The sequence below is a fragment of the Anomalospiza imberbis genome, chromosome 27 (genome assembly GCF_031753505.1).
Source record: "Anomalospiza imberbis isolate Cuckoo-Finch-1a 21T00152 chromosome 27, ASM3175350v1, whole genome shotgun sequence".
Classification (NCBI taxonomy): Eukaryota; Metazoa; Chordata; class Aves; order Passeriformes; family Viduidae; genus Anomalospiza; species Anomalospiza imberbis.
In genome coordinates, this window is record NC_089707.1 from 5,072,159 (window position 1) to 5,093,413 (window position 21,255).

General features: G+C 45.9%; 1 protein-coding gene across 1 annotated transcript; it reads right to left on the reverse strand.

The window, feature by feature from the left end:
• Positions 1-1,074: 1,074 nt before the first annotated feature.
• On the reverse strand, positions 1,075-21,120 carry SUGP2 (SURP and G-patch domain containing 2). Its single transcript, XM_068173763.1, is given in 12 exon segments — positions 1,075-1,206; positions 3,044-3,164; positions 4,615-4,763; positions 6,219-6,247; positions 6,250-6,282; positions 8,496-8,986; positions 12,911-13,022; positions 14,284-14,750; positions 16,838-16,955; positions 18,347-19,625; positions 19,627-19,943; positions 20,918-21,120. Coding segments are annotated over 11 exon segments (3,231 nt in total). The 5' UTR covers positions 21,033-21,120; the 3' UTR covers positions 1,075-1,206.
• Positions 21,121-21,255: the final 135 nt, after the last annotated feature.

Consider the following 21,255-nt stretch of genomic DNA (forward strand, 5'->3'; position numbering starts at 1 on the left):
AATCCCAAACCCCAAAATTCAAATCCCCAAAATCCCAACCCCCAAAACCCCAAAATTCAAACCCCAAAACCCCAAAACCCCAAATCCCAGCCCCAGACTTTTACTGGCACAGAGAGCTCCAAGAGTCCCAGCCCCAAACCCAACAAAGGTCACCAAAATCCCCCAAAATTCGATTTCTTTCCGAAAATCCCCGCGGGGCTTCCAGCATATTCTGATTTTTCGGGAGTTTTATGGCTCCAACCCACCTGGGGCCGTGCTTGGCCGCTGGGCTGTGAGACATGCAGGATGAAAAAGGTGATTAAAAAGGGCTTTAATTGGGTTTTAATTAGAAAATGTAGCTGCTGCGGGGTAGGGAAGAAGCCAAAAGGAGAATGTTTGGATTTTTGAGGCCAGGCTTTATTTGGGCAAAACGAAAATTGGGAGTGGAGTGGGAGAGGTCAAGAGGAAAAAAGAAAAAAAAGTTGTACATTGATTTTTGGGGAATAATTAATTCCAGTTTTTGGTGAGGAATCCCATCCCAAAAATAGATTTCGACCCCAAAATCCTGCTCTGCACCCTGAGGAATTCCAGATTCCACCAAAAAATACATTTAATTTCACGAAAATAAAAATAAAAATGCGTATCTCCTGCAAAGGGCCAAAGTCACGAGGAAAAGATCCAGATTAAACATCACAGGAAGCAGGAATTTGTTTGATTTAACATTTATTGGATTTAACATTTCTACCAAAGTGTAACCGACACGAAAATGGGGCAAAAAATGTTCATTTTTCCTCTCTTGGGACGGAAAGCTGCACGGAAAGGAGGGAATTTGGGGTGGAATGCTAGGGAAAATCCGAAATTTGGGATGGAAAATCTGGAATTTGGGGTGGAATTCCAGGGAAAATCCGAAATTTGGGATGGAAAATCTGGAATTTGGGGTGGAATTCCAGGGAAAATCCGAAATTTGGGGTGGAATTCCAGGGAAAATCTGAAATTTGGGATGGAAAATCTGGAATTTGGGGTGGAATTCCAGGGAAATCTGAAATTTCGGGTGGAAAATGTGAATTTTGGGGTGGAATTCCAGGAAAATCCAGAATTTGGGATGGAATTCCAGGGAAAATCTGAAGTTTGGGGTGGAATTCCAGGGAAAATCCGACCAAAATCCAGCAGAGACAGCACGGGAGGGAGGGGAGGGGCTCTGGGGTCTTCATGGAAGAGAGCCTGGAGCTGGAATGAGAGAAAAGAGAGAAAAAAGGGAGGGGAAAAAGGAGAGAAAAGAGAATAAAAGAGCAAGAAAAAACCAGAAAAGGAGAGAGAAAAGAGAGGAAAAAGAGGAAAAAAGAGGGGGAAAAGGAGAAGGAAAAGAGAAGGGAAAAAGAGGAAAAAAGAGGGGGAAAAGGAGAAGGAAAAGAGAGGGAAAAAGAGGAAAAAAGAGGAAAAAAGAGGGGGGAAAAGGAGGGGAAAAGGAGAAGGAAAAGAGAGAGAGAAGAGAGGGAAAAAGAGGAAAAAAGAGGGAAAAAGAGGGAAAAAGAGGGAAAAAGAGGGAAAAAGAGGGGGGAAAAAGGAGGGGAAAAAGGAGGGGAAAAAGGAGAAGAAAAAGAGAGGGAAAAGAGAGGGGAAAAGAGAGGGAAAAAGAAGGGAAAAAGAAGGGAAAAAGAAAGGAAAAAGGAGAAGAAAAAGGAGAAGAAAAAGCAGAAGAAAAAGGAGAAGGAAAAGGAGAAGAAAAAGAGGGAAAAGAGCGAAAACAGAGGAAAAAAGAGGAAAAAAGAGGAAAAAAAAGGAAAAAGAAAAAAGAGAAAAAAGGAGAAGAAAAGAGAGGAAAAAAAGAGGAAAAAAAAGAGAAAAAGAAGAGGAAAAAAGAGGAAAAGAGGAAGAGATCCTCAGAAATCACAGACACTCCACGTGGAGCTCTCGGGGTCACTGAGCACTGAGCCCCCAGAGCGGCTGGGACGCTTTGGGGTTTGGGATTTGGGGTTTGGGGATTTGGGGTTTGGGGATTTGGGGCTTGGGGATTTGGGATTTGGGGTTTTGGGGTTTGGGGATTTGGGGTTTGGGGATTTGGATTTGGGGTTTGGGATTTGGATTTGGGGTTTGGGATTTGGGGTTTGGGGATTTTGATTTGGGGTTTGGGATTTGGAGTTTGGGATTTGGGGATTGGGGTTTGAGATTTGGGATTTAAGGTTTGGGATTTTGGATTTGAGGTTCAGGATTTGGGATTTGGATTTGGGAATTGGGATTTGGGGTTTGTGATTTTGAATTTGGGGTTCAGGATTTTGGATTTGAAGTTCAGGATTTTGGATTTGGGGTTCGGGATTTGGGGGTTGGGATTTGGGGGTTGGGATTTTGGATTTGGGGTTCGGGATTTGGGGATTTGGGGATTGGGAATTGGAGTTTGGGATATGGGGTTTGGGATTTTGGATTTGGAGTTTGGGATTTGGGATTTTGGATTTGGGGTTCGGGATTTGGGGATTGGGAATCCGAGTTTGGGATTATGGATTTGGGGGTTGGGATTTGGAGTTTGGGATTTGGGGTTTGGGATTTTGGATTTGGGGTTTGGGATTTGGGATGATTTGAATTTGGAGTTTAGGATTTGGGGTTCGGGATTTGGGATGATTTGGATTTGGAGTTTAGGATTTGGGATTTGGGGTTCGGGATTCAGGATTTGGGATTTGGGGTTTGGGATTTGGGATGATTTGGATTTGGAGTTTAGGATTTGGGATTTGGGGTTCGGGATTTGGGATGATTTGGATTTGGAGTTTAGGATTTGGGGTTCAGGATTTGGGGATTTGGGGTTTGGGATATGGGGTTCGGGATCTGGGGTTCGGGATCTGGGGTTCGGGATTTGGAGTTTAGGATTTGGGGTTCGGGATCTGGGATGATTTGGAGTTTAGGATTTAGGATTTGGGATTTGGGATTTGGAGTTGAGGATCTGGGGTTCGGGATCTGGGATGATTTGGATTTGGAGTTTAGGATTTGGGATTTGGAGTTTGGGATTTGGGGTTCGGGATCTGGGATGGTTTGGATCGGGGCTGGCGTGCAGAGGGACCCCGGCCGCTGCACTCACCTACTTGCTTGCCCGTTTCTGCCGGTACATCTGGATCATCCTCTGGCGGAACACGTCGAACGCGTCGTCCTGGCTCTGCTCGCCCGCCACCCCCAGACCCTCGCCTGCGGAGGTTGCGCCCCTGGGGGACACAGCGGCACCCTCAGAGCCAGGAATTCCCTTTTCCCGGGCAAGCCTGCGTCCCGCGGGGCCGCCGCGGCCGCTTGCTGGGGACCACTACAGCGACTTACTCCATCTGAGATTTTCCAGCCTTTTGAATTCCCCAGTTCCCACTAGAAGGCGAATTCCCAGTGGAAAACCCCATAATTCCCCCATTCAATCCCCCTACAAATCCCGTGTTTCCCCCATTCAATCCCCCATTAAATCCCACATTTCCCCCTATAAATCCCCCAATAAATCCCACATTTCCCCCTATAAATCCCCCATTAAATCCACATTTCCCCCTATAAATCCCCCATTAAAACCACATTTCCCCCTATAAATCCCCCATTAAATCCATATTTTCCCCTATAAATCCCCATATTTCCCCCTATAAATCCCCCATTAAAACCACATTTCCCCCTATAAATCCCCCATTAAAACCACATTTTCCCCCTATAAATCCCCATTAAATCCATATTTTCCCCTATAAATCCCATATTTCCCCCTATAAATCCCCCATTAAATCCCACATTTCCCCCTATAAATCCCCATTAAATCCCATATTTCCCCCTATAAATCCCCATTAAATCCCACATTTCCCCCTATAAATCCCCCATTAAAACCACATTTCCCCCTATAATCCCCCCTAAATCCCACATTTCCCTATAAAACCCCATATTCCCCATTCAATCCCCCTACAAATCCCCGTATTTCCCCCATTCAATCCCCCATTAAATCCCCTATTTTCCCCTATAAATCCCCATATTTTCCCCTATAAATCCCCCATTAAAACCCCTATTTTCCCCTTAAGTAACCCCTATTTTCCTCCCATTAAATGCCCATATTTTCCCATTAAATCCCCTATTTTTCCCCTATAAATCCCCATAAATCCCCTATTTTCCCTATAAATCCCCCTATAAATCCCCCATTAAATCCCCCATTTCCCCTATAAATCCCCATTAAATCCATATTTTCCCCTATAAATCCCTATTTCCCCCTATAAATCCCCAAATAAATCCCCTATTTCCCCCTATAAATCCCCCATTAAATCCCATATTTCCCCCCATAAATCCCTATTTTCCCCTATAAATCCCCTATTTCCCCCCATAATCCCCCATAAACCCCCTATTTCCCCCTATAAATCCCCCATTAAATCCCACATTTTCCCCTATAAATCCCCCGATAAATCCCATATTTTCCCTATAAATCCCCATTAAATCCCCCCATAAATCCCCTATTAAATCCCATATTTTCCCCTATAAATCCCCCTTAAATCCCCTATTTTCCCCTATAAATCCCATATTTCCCCCTATGAATCCCCCCATTAAATCCCTATTTTCCCCCATAAATCCCCATATTTTCCCCTATAAATCCCCATTAAATCCCATATTTCCCCCCATAATTCCCCCATAAATCCCCCATCTCCTTACAGGTGCACGGGCTCGCGGATGCCGCGGCCGCGCGTGCCAGGCCGTGCCCCTCCTGCCAGCCCATCCTCTGCAGCCATCCTCTGCAGCATCTGGAACCCCACGTTCCGGGGGCTCAGCCTCTTCTGGGGCACCTCCACGTCCTTGCTTTTCTGGGGAAAAAATGGGGGAAAATGGGAAAAAAATGGGGGAAAATGGGGGGGAAATGGGGGAAAAAATGGGGAAAAATGGGGGGAAAATGGGAAAAAATGGGGGGAAAATGGGGGGAAATGGGGGAAAATGGGGGAAAATGGGGGAAAATGGGGGAAAAATGGGGGGAAAATGGGGGAAAATGGGGGGAAAATGGGGGGAAAAAGGGGGGAAAAGGGAAAAAAAAGGGGAAAAAAAGGGAAAAAAAAAGGGGAAAAAAAGGGGAGAAAAGGGGAAAAGGGGGGAAAGAGGGGAAAGGGGGGAAAATGGGGGAAAACGGGAAAAATGGGGGGAAAAGGGGGAAAATGGGGGGAAAATGGGGGAAAAAAGGGGGGAAAAGCGGGGGAAAAGGGAAAAAAGGGGGAAAAAAAGGGAAAAAAATGGAGAAAAAAGGGGAAAAGGAGGGAAAAGGGGGGAAAGGGGGGAAAATGGGAAAAATGGGGGGAAAAGGGGGAAAAAGGGGAAAAAAGCGGAAAAAAGGGGAAAAAAGGGGAAAAAAGGGAAAAGGGGGGAAAAAAGGGGGAAAAATCCAGGAATTGATTGGGGTGGGAGAGGGCAGGGTGAAATGGCTGAAACTGCCATCCGGACCGGTGTAAATTGAATTTTTTTTAAAGGAAATTCCCTTTTTTAAATGAGTTTTTAAAGGAGTTTTGCTTTTTTAAATGGGATTTTTAAAGGATTTTTTAAAAAAGAAATTTCCTTCTCTTAAAGGAATTTTTAAAGGATTTTTTAAAGGAATTTTCTTTATTTAAAGGAATTTTTAAAGGATTTTTTAAAAGGAATTTCCTTCTTTTATAGGAATTTTTAAAGGAATTTTGCTTTTTTAAATGCGATTTTTAAAGGATTTTTTAAAAAATCATTTTCCTTCATTTAAAGGAATTTTTAAAGGATTTTTTTAAAGGAATTTCCTTCTCTTAAAGGGATTTTTTAAAAAGAAATTTCCTTCTCTTAAAGGAATTTTGCTTTTTTAAATGGGATTTTAAAAGAATTTCTTTAAAGGAATTTCCTTCTTTCAAAGGAATTTTTAAAAGGAATTTCCTTATTTTCAATCCATTTCTTTAAAGGAATTTCCTTATTTTAAAGGAATTTTTAAAAGGAATTTCCTTATTTTCAATCCAATTTTTTTAAAAGGAATTTCCTTCTTTTGAAGGAATTTTTAAAAGGAATTTCCTTATTTTCAATCCATTTCTTTAAAGGAATTTCCTTCTTTTAAAGGAATTCTTAAAGCAATTCCCTTGCAGCAATTCCCCTTCTTTAAAAGGAATTTTTAAATGAATTTTTAAAAACGAATTTCCTTCTTTCCAGTATAAAACCAAAAAATTAAATTTTTTTTTGGTTTTTTTTTTGTAGTTGTTTTTCCAAACCATTTCTCGTTTTTTTGGCTGGATTTTTGGGGCAGAAATGTGAAATTTTTTTACCTTTTTCTTCTTGGTGGCAGGGCAGCCCGGGGTCTGTCATAGGCAATCCTGACGGGTTCATGCACTGCAAGGCAAAGAAACCCAAAATTCAGCTGGAAATTCCAATTATTTCCAGTAAAAAAAACGCCAAAGCGCAGCTAAAAATCCTCCAAAAAACTGCATTTCAAGCCTGGACCTAAAACAGAAGCAAGAAGAGAAATTAGGAATAAAAATGCAACGATAAAAATTAATAAAAATAGAAATTAATGTAAAAATACATCTCTAGTCAATTGAATATAAATATATCCTCCGGTAATACTGGGATTATTGAGCCAAACGTGCAGATTTAAATGCAGATTTAAAGTGAATTTTGTGTCCATTTTTGTAAGAAAAAATGCAAATTTTAAGTGAAAAAAACACCTAAAAAATTGGGATTTTTGCCCAAATTCTCCTCTGAAATATCCCCATGCCCACTGAAATTTGGATTTTTCTATTCTGCTTCTCCTTTGCCACTTTAATTCGGATTTAAAGTGAATTTTGTGTCCATTTTTGTAGGGAAAAATGCCAAGTTTAAGCAACAACCAGCAAGAAAACACCTCAAAATTGAGATTTTTTTTTTTCCCAAATCCTCTTTTATTTCAGATTAAAATCGAAATATTTTGATGCTCACTGACCTTTGGGCTCTTCTACCCTTTGCAGATTTAAATGCAGATTTAAAGTGAATTTTGTGTCCATTTTTGTAGGAAAAAATGCCAATTTTAAGTGAAAAAACACCTAAAAAATCGGAATTTTTGCCCAAATTCTCCTCTTAAATATCCCCATGCCCACTGAAATTTGGATTTTTCTATTCTGCTTCTCCTTTGCCACTTTAATTCGGAATTAAAGTGAATTTTGTGTCCATTTTTGTAAGAAAAAATGCCATTTTTAAGTGAAAAATCACCTAAAAATCAGTATTTTTGCCCAAATTCTCCTCTATTTTCAAATAAAAGTGAAATATTTCAATTCCCACCGACCTTTGAGCTCTGATCCTTTTGGGTTCGGGATCACCCCAACTTTCAGGGACTTGCAGCTGAACTTTGTATTGGAAAAATGTGATTTTTTTAAGTGACAAAACACCTAAAAAATGGGGATTTTTTTCCCAAATCCTCATTTATTTCAGGATAAAATGGAACCATTTCAATATCCACTGACCTTTGGGCTCCTGGATGAGGCAGATCCTTTTGTGGTTGGGATCATCCCAACTTTCAGGGACTTGGAGCTGACCTTTTTGCACTAAAGAAATGCCATTTTTTAAAGCGATGACACCTAAAAAATCAGGATTTTTCCCCAAATTCTCTTCTATTTTAATATAAAAATGAGATATTTCAATATCCACTGACCTTTGGGCTCCTGGATGAGGCAGATCCTTTTGGGGTCGGGATCATGCCCACTTTCAGGGACTTGCAGCTGAATTTTTTATTAGAGAAATGCCATTTTTTAAAGCGACAATACCTAAAAACTGGTGATTTTTCCCCTCTATTCTAATATAAAACTGAGATATTTCAATATCCACTGACCTTTGGGCTCCTGGATGAGGCAGATCCTTTTGGGGTCGGGATCATCCCAACTTTCAGGGACTTGCAGCTGAATTTTTTATTAGAGAAATGCCATTTTTTAAAGCGACGACATCTAAAAACTGGTGATTTTTCCCCTCTATTTTAATATAAACCTGAGATATTTCAATATCCACTGACCTTTGGGCTCCTGGATGAGGCAGATCCTTTTGGGGTCGGGATCATCCCAACTTTCAGGGACTTGGAGCTGACCATTTTGCACTAAAGAAATGCCATTTTTTAAAGGGATGGCACCTAAAAAATCAGGGTTTCTCCCCAAATTCTCTTCTCTTTTAATATAAAACTGAGATATTTCAATGGCCACTGACCTTTGGGCTCCTGGATGAGGCTGATCCTTTTGGGGGCAGGGATCATGCCCACTTTCAGGGACTTGCAGCTGAATTTTTTATTAGAGAAATGCCATTTTTTAAAGCGACCACACCGAAAAACTCAGGATTTTTTTCCCAAATCCTCCTGTATTTTAATATAAAATGGAACCATTTCAGCAGCCACTGACCTTTGGGCTCCTGGATGAGGCAGATCCTTTTGGGGGCAGGGATCATGCCCACTTTCAGGGACTTGCAGCTGACCTTTTTGCACTAAAGAAATGCCATTTTTTAAAGCGATGGCACCTAAAAACTCAGGGTTTTTCCCCAAATTCTCCTCTATTTTAATATAAAAATGAGATATTTCAATGGGCACTGACCTTTGGGCTCCTGGATGAGGCAGATCCTTTTGGGGGCAGGGATCATGCCCACTTTCAGGGACTTGGAGCTGACCCTTTTGCGGGGGAAGCGCGCGCCGGGGGCCGGGCCGGGTGCCTGTGTCGACAGATTTGGGACAGCGCCGTCAGAGGGGCTGGAGAGCTGCACTTCACCTCCTGACATCTCCTCTCCTGCTCTGGACACCAAATCTTCCTCTAGGTTTGCCACCCTTCTACCTGCTGCCACGTCCTCCTCATCCTCCTCCTCCTCCTCCTCCTCCTCCTCGTCCCCCAGAGGTTGGGAGGGTTCAAACTCAGCTTCTTCCTCTTCTTCCTCTTCCTCTTCTTCTTCTTCTTCCTCCTCGTCCTCCTGGGCTGTCCCTGCAGCTGGGGCAGCTTCTGCAGCCTCGGGGCTGAAGGTGATGGAGGGGCACAGCTGGAAAACTTTCATGCGGTAGAATTTGAAGGCAGGGCTGCTCGGATCCTGGAGGAACCTGAGGTGGGGAGGTGGGAAAGGGAGAATGAAAATGGGGGGGGGGGAAGGTCAGAAATGCAGGGGGATAAGGGTAAAAAATGGAGGGGGATAAGGGTAAAAATGGAGGGGAAATAAGGGTAAAAATGCAGGGGGAGAAGGGTAAAAATGTAGGGGAAATAAGGGGAAAAATGTAGGGGAAATAAGGGTAAAAATGCAGGGAAAATAAGGGTAAAAATGCAGGGGGATAAGGGTAAAAATGCAGGGGGGATAAGGGTAAAAATGCAGGGGGATAAGGGTAAAAATGTAGGGGGATTAAGGGAAAAAAAGCAGGGAAATAAGGGTAAATATGCAGGGGGATAAGGGGGAAAATGCAGGGGGATAAGGGGAAAAATGCAGGGGGATAAGGGTAAAAATGTAGGGGAAATAAGGGTAAAAATGCAGGGGGGATAAGGGTAAAAATGTAGGGGGATTAAGGGTAAAAATGGAGGGGGAATAAGGGTAAAAATGCAGGGGGATAAGGGTAAAAATGCAGGGGGATAAGGGTAAAAATGGAGGGGGAATAAGGGTAAAAATGCAGGGGGATAAGGGTAAAAATGCAGGGGAAAATATGGTCAAAAATGCAGAGAAATAAGGTCAAAATGCAGGGGGAATAAGGTCAAAATGGAGAGGGATAAGGGTAAAAATGCAGGGGGGATAAGGGTAAAAATGTAGGGGGATAAGGGTAAAAATGCAGGGGGATAAGGGTAAAAATGCAGGGGGAATAAGGTCAAAAGTCCAGGGGAAATAAAGTGAAAAATGCAGAGAAAAATATGGTCAAAAATGCTGCAAAGTAAGGTCAAAAATCCAGGGGAAAATAAGGTTAAAAATGCAGGGGACATAAGGGTAAAAAGTCCAGGGGAATATAAGGTCAAAAATTCAGGGGAAAATATGGGCAAAAATCCAGGGGAAACAAGGTCAAAAATGCAGGGGAAAATAAGGTCAAAAAGCCAGAGAAATAAGGTGAAAAATCCAGGGAAAAGAAGGTCAAAAATCCAGGGGAAATAAAGTCAACAATCCAGAGAAACAATATCAGAAATCCAGGGAAGAAATGGCAAAAAAATCCAGGGGAATAAGGTTAAAAATCCAGGGGAATAAGGTTAAAAATTCAGGGAAATTAAGGTCCAAAATGCAGGGAAATTAAGGTCCAAAATCCAGGGAATTAAATCCAAAATCCAAGGAATTAAATCCAAAATGCAGGGAATTAAATCCAAAATCCACGGAAATTAAATCCAAAATGCAGGGAATTAAATCCAAAATCCAGGGAAATTAAGTCCAAAGTCCAGGGAAATTAAGGTCCAAAAGAGATTTTTTTCAGCTGGAATGCTGTAAGATTTTAGGAATAAATCTCTGGCTGATTCTGGAGTGGCCAGGGCAGGAGTTTTTGGGGAGGAATGGGGAATTCCCTTCCTACAAACAGCAACTTCCCCCTGCAGCTGATGGTCAGCAGCACTTCCCAAATTCTCCTCGGAAGAAGGAATTCAGTGGGAAGAATTGATGAATTCATTGGGAATAATTAATCAATTCACTGGGAAGAATGAATGAATTCATTGGGAAGAGTTAATGAACTCAATGGAAAGAATTAATGAATTCAGTGGGAATAATTAATGAATTCAGTGGGAATAATTAATGAATTCAGTGGGAATAATTAATCAGTTCATTGGGAAGAATTAATGAATTCAGTGGAAAGAATTCATTGGGAAGAATGAATGAATTCACTGGGAAGAATGAATGAATTCATTGGGAAGAATGAATGAATTCATTGGGAAGAATTCATTGGGAAGAATGAATGAATTCATTGGGAAGAATGAATGAATTCATTGGGAAGAATGAATGAATTCATTGGGAAGAATTAATGAATTCATTGGGAAGAATTAATGAATTCATTGGGAAGAATTAATGAATTCATTGGGAAGAATTAATAAATTCATTGGGAAGAATGAATGAATTAATTGGGAAGAATGAATGAATTCATTGGGAAGAATTACTGAATTAATTGGGAAGAATTAATAAATTCATTGGGAAGAATGAATGAATTCATTGGGAATAATTAATGAATTCATTGGGAAGAATTAATAAATTCATTGGGAAGAATGAATGAATTCATTGGGAAGAATTACTGAATTCATTGGGAAGAATGAATGAATTCATTGGGAAGAATTAATGAACTCATTGGGAAGAATTAATGAACTCATTGGGAAGAATTATTGAATTAATTGGGAAGAATTAATGAACTCATTGGAATCATCTTCAAAATTCACCGTTTCAGGGCTGGTGATGAGGACCAAAAAGAAATCAAGCTGATGATTAGAAATCAACACTTTCCTGCATAAATGGGATTTCTTCCCTGAGATATTTCAGCTATTCCCCATGAACAGAGGTGCTGGAGGCAGAACCCAAACCCCTCTGTCCCTGAAAGCCCAAAAAGCAGCGATTTCAGAGGGAGGGTAGGGGAGGGGAAAGGGGAGGGGAAAGGGGGAAAAGGGGAAAAGGGGAAGGGAACGGGGAAGGGGAAGGAAGGGAAGGGAAAAGGGGAAGGGAACGGGGAAGGGGAGGGAAGGGGAAGGGGAAAGGAAGGGGAAAGGAAAAGGGAAGGGCAAGGGAAGGGGAAAGGGAAAGGAAGGGGAGGGAAGGGAAGGGGAAAGGAGAAGAGAAAGGAAGGGGAGGGAAGGGAGAAGGGGAAGGAAGGGGAGGGAAGGGAAGGGGAAAGGGAGAAGGGAAAGGAAGGGGAGGGAAGGGAGAAGGGAGAAGGGGAAGGGAACGGGGAAGGGGAAGGAAGGGAAGGGAGAAGTGAGAAGGGAGAAGGGAAAGGAAGGGGAGGGAAGGGAAGGGGAAAAGGAGAAGGGAGGAGAAGGGAGGAGAAGGGAGGAGAAGGGAGGAGAAGGGAGGAGAAGGGAGGAGAAGGGAGGAGAAGGGAGGAGAAGGGAGGAGAAGGGAGGAGAAGGGAGGAGAAGGGAGGAGAAGGGAGGAGAAGGGAGGAGAAGGGAGGAGAAGGGAGGAGAAGGGAGGAGAAGGGAGGAGAAGGGAGGAGAAGGGAGGAGAAGGGAGGAGAAGGGAGGAGAAGGGAGGAGAAGGGAGGAGAAGGGAGGAGAAGGGAGGAGAAGGGAGGAGAAGGGAGGAGAAGGGAGGAGAAGGGAGGAGGGAGAAGGGAGAAGGGAGGAGAAGGGAGGAGAAGGGAGGAGAAGGGAGGAGAAGGGAGGAGAAGGGAGGAGAAGGGAGGAGAAGGGAGGAGAAGGGAGGAGAAGGGAGGAGAAGGGAGGAGAAGGGAGGAGAAGGGAGGAGAAGGGAGGAGAAGGGAGGAGAAGGGAGGAGAAGGGAGGAGAAGGGAGGAGAAGGGAGGAGAAGGGAGGAGAAGGGAGGAGAAGGGAGGAGAAGGGAGGAGAAGGGAGGAGAAGGGAGGAGAAGGGAGGAGAAGGGAGGAGAAGGGAGGAGAAGGGAGGAGAAGGGAGGAGAAGGGAGGAGAAGGGAGGAGAAGGGAGGAGGGAGAAGGGAGAAGGGAGGAGAAGGGAGGAGAAGGGAGGAGAAGGGAGGAGAAGGGAGGAGAAGGGAGGAGAAGGGAGGAGAAGGGAGGAGAAGGGAGGAGAAGGGAGGAGAAGGGAGGAGAAGGGAGGAGAAGGGAGGAGAAGGGAGGAGAAGGGAGGAGAAGGGAGGAGAAGGGAGGAGAAGGGAGGAGAAGGGAGGAGAAGGGAGGAGAAGGGAGGAGAAGGGAGGAGAAGGGAGGAGAAGGGAGGAGAAGGGAGGAGGGAGAAGGGAGAGGAAGGGAGGGAAGGGAAAAGGGGAAGGGAATGGGGAAGGGAATGGGGAAGGGAATGGGGAAGGGAATGGGGAAGGGAATGGGGAAGGGAATGGGGAAGGGAATGGGGAAGGGAATGGGGAAGGGGAAGGAAGGGAAGGGTTTGGGACTCACCAGAGGTCGGGGTTATCTGCACTGTTGTCAATGCTGAACTGCTCAATCTCTGGTCCTACCTGAGCCACAAACCTGGCGAGTTTCTCTGCAGTTTCCATGGTTTTGGCATCCACTGCAAGGAACAAGTGTTCTGTCAGGAAAGGTCAGGGCAGCTGAGAGCTCCAAAAGACAGAACTGAAGAAATGGGGTCTGGGGTTTCCAGCAGGAATTCTTCTCGTGAAAGGAAATTCTGTTTGAAATTCCAGCAGAATTTCTTTTTGGATTGCAGGAGAAATTTGGTTGTTTTTTTGTTTTTATGTTTTTTTTTTTTCTGGATGCAATTTAAAATTTCAAATCAAACCCCAAACCAGTGCAGCTGAGAACTACCCACTCCATAAATACAGAGTTAAATAAATGATGTTTGGGGTTTCCATTACAGAATTAAATAAATGATTGGGATTTCCAGCAGGAATTTTTGTGAATTGCAGGAGAAGTTTGGGATTTTTCCTGGATATAATTTAAAATTTCAAATCAAACCCCAAACCAGTGCAGCTGAGAACTACCCACTCCATAAATACAGAGTTAAATGATGTTTGGGGTTTCCAGCAGGAATTTTTGTGAGTTGCAGGAGAAGTTTGGGATTTTTCCTGGATATCATTTAACATTCCCAATCTAACCCCGTGTCATTTTTTGCCCTGCTATGATTTAAAATCCCAAATTGGACCCCAAACCAGTGCAGCTGAGAACTACTATAAATACAGAATTAAATAAATGGGGTTGGGGTTTCCAGCAGGAATTTTTGTGAATTGCAGGAGAAATTTGGGTTTTTTACTGGACACAATTTAAAATTTCAAAGCTAACTCATGTTTGCTTTTCCTGCTATAATTTAAAACCCCGGAGCAATGCAGCTGGGAGCTACCCACTTCAGAAATACAATATAAAAGAAATGATCTGGGGTTTGGGGTTTCCAGCAGGAATTTTTGTGAATTGCAGGAGAAGTTTGGGATTTTTCCTGGATATCATTTAAAATTCCCAATCAAACCCCAAACCAGTGCAGCTGAGAACTACCCACTCCACAAATACAGAGTTAAATAAATGATGTTTGGGGTTTCCAGCAGGAATTTTTGTGAGTTGCAGGAGAAGTTTGGGATTTTTCCTGGATATCATTTAAAATTCCCAATCAAACCCCAAACCTGTGCAGCTGAGAACTACCCACTCCATAAATACAGAGTTAAATAAATGATGTTTGGGGTTTCCAGCAGGAATTTTTGTGAGTTGCAGGAGAAGTTTGGGATTTTTCCTGGATATCATTTAACATTCCCAATCTAACCCCGTGTCATTTTTTGCCCTGCTATGATTTAAAATCCCAAATCGGACCCCAAATCCTCACTCACCATCAGGAAACTGAGAGCCCAGGGCTGGCAGAAGCTCAGGAGATGCTGCTGAACCCTCAGGACCTGCCTTCTCCTCTGCTGGCACGGCCACCTCGGAGCTGCTGGCACCTTGGGAGGCCGAGGTGGCACCCAGGCCAGCCTGGGCCAGCCCGGGCTCTGCCAGGGCAACCTTGGCCTGGGCTGGACCTGGAAGATTTTGGTCTGGGTGCTTCAGCACTGTCCCAGCTGACAGCACAGTCTGGGTGCCCCTGCTTGCCCTCCTCACCTTCCTGGCACGGAGAGGGACAACGGCAGGTTTTTTTTTCCTCTTGAAAAGTCTCCTTTTGATGCTGGCCACTCTCCTGGCGTAGAGCATGGCCCGCAGGGACTCTGGGGCAGCTCCTTCCCCAGGCAGGCTCCTCCTCTGCACCTCTGACAGCCTCAGCCTGTAGTATTTGTACTCCAGGCTCTCCTCGTCGGACAGGAACCTGAGAAACAGGGAAAAAGAGAGAGATCTGCTGAAAATCTCCATTTTTTACAGCCTGGACCTGTGAGATTTGTACTCCTCGTCGGACAGGAACCTGAGAAACAGAGAAAAAGAGAGAGATCTACTGAAAATCTCCATTCTTTACAGCCTCAGCCTGTGAGATATCTAATCCTCGTCACACAGGAACCTGAGAAACAGAGAAAAAAAGAGAGAGATCTGCTGAAAATCTCCATTTTTTACAGCCTGGACCTGTGAGATTTGTACTCCTCGTCGGACAGGAACCTGAGAAACAGAGAAAAAGAGAGAGATCTGCTGAAAATCTCCATTTTTTACAGCCTCAGCCTGTGAGATATCTAATCCTTGTCACACAGGAACCTGTGAAACACAGGAAACAAATGAGGGATCTGCTGAAAATCTCCATTCTTTACAGCCTCAGCCTGTGAGATATCTAATCCTCGTCACACAGGAACCTGAGAAACAGAGAAAAAAAGAGAGAGATCTGCTGAAAATCTCCATTTTTTACAGCCTCAGCCTGTAGTATTTGTACTCCTTATCACACAGGAACCTGAGGAACAGAAGAAAAAAAAAAAGAGAGATCTGCTGAAAATCTCCATTTTTTACAGCCTCAGCCTGTGAGATATCTAATCCTTGTCACACAGGAACCTGTGAAACACAGGAAACAAATGAGGGATCTGCTGAAAATCTCCATTCTTTACAGCCTCAGCCTGTAGTATTTGTACTCCAGGCTCTCCTCGTCGGACAGGAACCTGAGAAACAGAGAAAAAGAGAGAGATCTGCTGAAAATCTCCATTTTTTACAGCCTCAGCCTGTGAGATATCTAATCCTCGTCACACAGGAACCTGTGAAACACAGGAAACAAATGAGGGATCTGCTGAAAATCTCCATTTTTTTACAGCCTCAGCCTGTAGTATTTGTACTCCAGGCTCTCCTCGTCGGACAGGAACCTGAGAAACAGAGAAAAAGAGAGAGATCTGCTGAAAATCTCCATTCTTTACAGCCTCAGCCTGTGAGATATCTAATCCTCGTCACACAGGAACCTGAGAAACAGCCTGTGAGATTTGTACTCCTCATCACACAGGAACCTGAGAAACAGAAAAAAGGAGAGAAATCTGCTAAAAATCTCCATTTTTTACAGCCTCAGCCTGTGAGATATCTAATCCTGCTAAAAATCTCCATTTTTTACAGCCTCAGCCTGTGAGATATCTAATCCTCGTCACACAGGAACCTGAGAAACACAGGAAACAAATGAGGGATCTGCTGAAAATCTCCATTTTTTACAAGCCTCAGCCTGTAGTATTTGTACTCCAGGCTCTCCTCGTCGGACAGGAACCTGAGAAACAGAGAAAAAGAGAGAGATCTGCTGAAAATCTCCATTCTTTACAGCCTCAGCCTGTGAGATATCTAATCCTCGTCACACAGGAACCTGAGAAACAGAGAAAAAAAGAGAGAGATCTGCTGAAAATCTCCATTTTTTACAGCCTGGACCTGTGAGATTTGTACTCCTCGTCACACAGGAACCTGAGGGAACACAGGAAACAAAGGAGGAGGATCTGCTGAAAATCTCAATTTTTTAAGCACAACCCCCCTCAGCATTCCAGTTTGTTTGTTTTTCCCAGGAGTTTAGCATGAGGCTGAGCAGGTTTTTCTGGGATCAAGGAAATGAATACTGGAGGGGTTTGACAGGAATGAATCAGCTCACACACCTGGAGGTGCCTCAGCTCCACCTTTTCCAACATTTTTCCTGGAATTCTAAACCCTGTTACCTTGCTGGATGTCTCCATCACCCAAATTTGCTCCTAAAATGCAAATTGCTTTGAACACCTTGAATTTGGGTCGACAAAGAGCCGTTATTGGCACATCAAAAGCAACACCACAAACACCAGGATCATTTCCAGGGATAATTAGCTCCAGGAAAACATTCCCCTCCTAAAAAAAAAAACAAAAAACAAAAAACAAACCCCAAAAACCAAAAAAAACTGATTAAATATTCAACAGGCTTTGATCATTCCCACTGAGCGAAGGGCTGAAGTTTTAATTATATCAACTCCAAGTTTCCCACACACCCACCAGTATTCAGGAGAGTTCTTCTGAGCACTCCTGTCCTTGGCAGACAAAGTTCCTGACACGATGCTGCTCACCAGCTGCTCAATTGTGTCCACAACTTTCCTGTCAGCTCGCTGGGGGGCTGCGGGGAGAAAGAAATCCCGTTAAAAAATAATAAAAAAAAAGCATTCAAACCAAATAAATCCCATTAAAAAAAAAACAAACAAAACACTCCTTGTTTTATTCTCATCAAGCAGCAGGATGTTGGATTTTTTGGGTGTTTTCACACAATTGATGTTTGCTGTTTTTAAAAAAAAAAACACAAAAATTTGACCAAAAAAAACCCGAAGCAGAATCCCAGGGTGGGGAGGGATCCCAAATCCTGGAGCAGGTGACACAGAAATGTCTGCTGGGGTTGGGGTGTCCCCAAAGGAGGCTCCAGGTTCCCTCCCTGAGCTTTGCCACTTCCATGGGAAAAAAACCTTCCTCGAACGGAGCTCGTGTGGCTCAGCTCCCCTTGTCCTGGCACCACCCTCGGGACACTTTCTGGGGATATTTGTGGGGATTTTGGGATCCCAAACTAAAACAAGTTAGGGAAAACTCCAAATTTTAACTGAAATTCTGCACCAGTTTGTTATTAAAAACACCCTGGTCTAAAAAAAAAAAAACACATCCACGGCCCGGGTCTGGAATTCCAGACCTGATTGGGACTCACCTGGAATTCCAGACCTGATTGGGATTCATCTGGAATTACAGACCTGATTGGGATTCATCTGGAATTCCTGTTCTGATTGGGATTCATCTGGAATTCCAGCCCTGCTGGGACTCACCTGGAATTCCAGCCCTGCTGGGACTCACCTGGAATTCCAGCCCTGCTGGGACTCACCTGGAATTCCTGTTCTGATTGGGATTCACCTGGAATTCCTGTTCTGATTGGGATTCATCTGGAATTCCAGTTCTGATTTGGATTCACCTGGAATTCCTGTTCTGATTGGGATTCATCTGGAATTCCAGTTCTGATTTGGATTCACCTGGAATTCCTGTTCTGATTGGGATTCATCTGGAATTCCAGTTCTGATTTGGATTCACCTGGAATTCCTGTTCTGATTGGGATTCATCTGGAATTCCAGCCCTGCTGGGACTCACCTGGAATTCCAGTTCTGATTGGGACTCACCTGGAATTCCAGTTCTGATTGGGACTCACCTGGAATTCCAGATCTGATTTGGATTCACCTGGAATTCCAGACCTGATTGGGATTCACCTAGAATTCCAGCCGTGATTGGGATTCATCTGGAATTCCTGTTCTGATTGGGACTCACCTGGAATTCCTGTTCTGACTGGGATTCACCTGGAATTCCAGCCCTGCCCCAGCCCTGATTTGGATTCACCTGGAATTCCTGTTCTGACTGGGATTCACCTGGAATTCCCTCCCTGCCCCAGCCCTGAGTGGGACTCACCTGGAATTCCCAGAGTCAGGAATTCCAAACCCTAAACATGAACCCTCTCCCGCAAAGCATCTCCCTCCCCGTTACCTTTGCTGTCGGGGGAGGCTGCTTTGAGCTGCTCCGTGGATTCTGCCTCCCCTTTCTTCATCTGGATGGGATACCCACTCTTCTCCAGCCAAGCCTTCAAGTTCTCGATGTACTCCCTCCCAAAGAGCGTGGAGTCGTCGAAATTTGGGAAGGACGTCGGCGCTGGGGCCATCTCCTGCAGCCCCACAGCCTCCAGGATTTTCTCCTGCCTGAAAACAGAGGCCAGGGCAAAGGTCTGGCCCAGCAGGGCCAGGGATTTCCGGCACAGGGACACGGTGGTCTCGAAGGCGTTGGCCATTTCCCTGGGGTTGCCGAAGCCGTTGGTTTTAACGCTCAGCTCGTAGGCGTTGCAGGCCATCAGCAGCGGGGTCACCCCCTTGAGGAGGCGGTCCTGGAGCCTCATGATGTATTTATCAAAAGGTTTGATGATCTCGAAGAAGCAATTCTTGGTTTTCACGGCCCCCTTGTCCAGCAGCATGTTCAAGAACTCGTTGTCCACCTTGGGGGTTTTCAGGGCGGCGTGCTGCAAGCTCTTGATGGTGAAAAAGCAATAATCTCTGTGCTCTGGCCTCAGGGAGCACTTGAAGGAGGCCAACATCTTGGCACAGGTCTCAGTCTCCAGCTCGAAGAGGGCCCCGAAGAGCCGCGAGAACTCGGCGTCGTTTTTGATGGCGTGGAACCCGGCCCACTTGATGATCTCGATGCCGAAGGTGGAGAAAATGTCAGATTTATCCACCAGGTCGAAGCTGAGGTTCCTGAAGACGTGGGCGGGCTTCGGCAGCCTCAGGACGGGTCTCTGGGCTGCCACGGGGTGCGGGGGCAGCTTGGGGCTGGGGCGCTGCTGGAGGGGCACCGGCCTCTGGTCGGGGCGCTCGGCGACTTCCAGAGGCTGATCCAGAGCTTTGGGATCCAGGCCTGGCTGGGGCTTCTTCAAGCTCCACTTCTTGAGGGGGCTTTTGAGGTCTCCTTTGAACACCTTGGGTTTCACCACCCCCCTGGTGAGGCGCTTCCCCCTCAGGACTCTGCCCCTGCCCACGCCTCCCCCGCGCAGCGGCGGCCGGAACTCGCCGTCCGGCGCCCCGAACTCCGCCTCGTACTCCTGGTCCTCCACGCTGCCATACTCCTCCTCCATCAGCCCGGGCGACCTGAAATCCCCTAAAACACCCGGGGAGCCAAACTCCGCTGCGTGCGGCCCGCCGGCTCCCCAGGAATCCGAGGGGCCGTAACCCTGCTGGTAATCCCTGTCCCGCTGCCCGTACTCCCGGCCGGGGGCAGCGGGGGTGGTGCCCGTACTCCCTGCTGGGGGCAGCTGCACGGCCAAACTTCCCGTAATCCCGGGCGAATTCCCGCTCCCGGGGCGCGGGCCGGGAGAAGCGTCCGTGGAAATAATTCTCCTGGCGGAGCAGGGGGCTGGCGGCTCTGTGGGAAGGGCCGGGGTAGTTTTCCCCAGGGTAGTTTTCCCCGGGGTAGTTTTCCCCGGCGTAATCCTCGCCGGGGTCCCCGCTCCAGTCCTCGCTCTGGCAGTTGGCGTGAGGGAAGCGCCCGTCGTGGTGGAAGCTCTCGTTGTAGCGGGGCCGGGGCAGCGGCCGGGAGTGAGCTGGGCAAAGAAATTTTAGAGGTTGAAAAGGGGTCAAAATGGGGGAGACTGCTGGAGGAAATCCACGTCGGCATATTCCCATTCCCACGTTCCAATCCCCAAATTCAGGGGGTCAAGCTCTCCTCCAAATCAAATCTGTCTTTGCTCATCACTGGCTCAAGTCTTGAGCTTCTACCTGAGGCATGAAACCCATCAAAACTCTGAACTCTCAGCTTTCCCAGAATCTATAAATTGCCAAAGACCTCCAAGACCAGCAACTCCAAGCTTTGGCCAATCCCCCACCTTGTCACCCAGAGCAGAATTCCCAGGAGGAATTCCACAGCTGGACAGAAATTCAGACCTTCTACAAACTCAACCACCATTCTCTCATTACTGCAGGAAATTCTCATTATCCAAAACCTTTGTTCCCCAATCCCAGAAGTTCAATTCAGAAAGTAAATAGATGGCAAAAAATAGAAGTGTTTAATATAAATTATTTCTTCAGGGCTCATACAAGTCTAAAAATAACAGACTTCATTTTAAAGCTCTCCTATGAATGTCCATCCCTGCGAATGCAATCCAAGTGTCTTGCTGGACATTTTACATCCCAAATTTAGGAGGCAAAATAATTTGGGGACCACGTTTTGTGTTACGCTCATGAGGTCAATGCCCTGCTTTGAGCTTCTCCCCCCAAAAATAACACCAAACACAAAGACCCAAAGGCTTCCAGCACACTCCTACATTTATTTAACTTCTGAGCCATCACCAGAATTCCATCCTGGAGACCCGGCTGGAACCGGACCCACTCGGTGATGCTGAAGAGAATTCCTTTGTCTGAATTCCCTTTTTTTTTCCCCCCCCCCCTCCCTTTACGGTGCCAGTCCTTTCCCCCAGCTGTTCGCCTCTCCCATGAAAATGGATGTGGGAGAACAGCAGCGTGAGGCGGATCGATGGCAGGCGCTGCCGGGCTGCCCCCGCCGCCCCGCTCCCCCTACCTTTGAAAGGATGGACGGGGTCCCCCGCGGCATCGCTCCGCTCCATGCGGTACCGCTTAACTTTGTCCTGCACCACGGCCTCGAACGCCTCGCGGGTGATCCTCCGAGAGGCCATCTTCCCCTCACGACGCCGCGGCACGGCCTGCCGCGGGCCCGGGGTCCCGGCGCGGCCTGAGGGGAGCCTCACGCTTCCCCGCGCAGCGCCGGCAGGAGGGAGCGGAGCCGGAGCGGAGCCCGAGCCCGGCCCGCCCTCACCGAGGCGGCCCCGGCGCCGCCGCCTCCCGCCACACCGGGGCCTCCCGCTGGCCACGCCCCCTTCGCCGGTAGACACGCCCCTC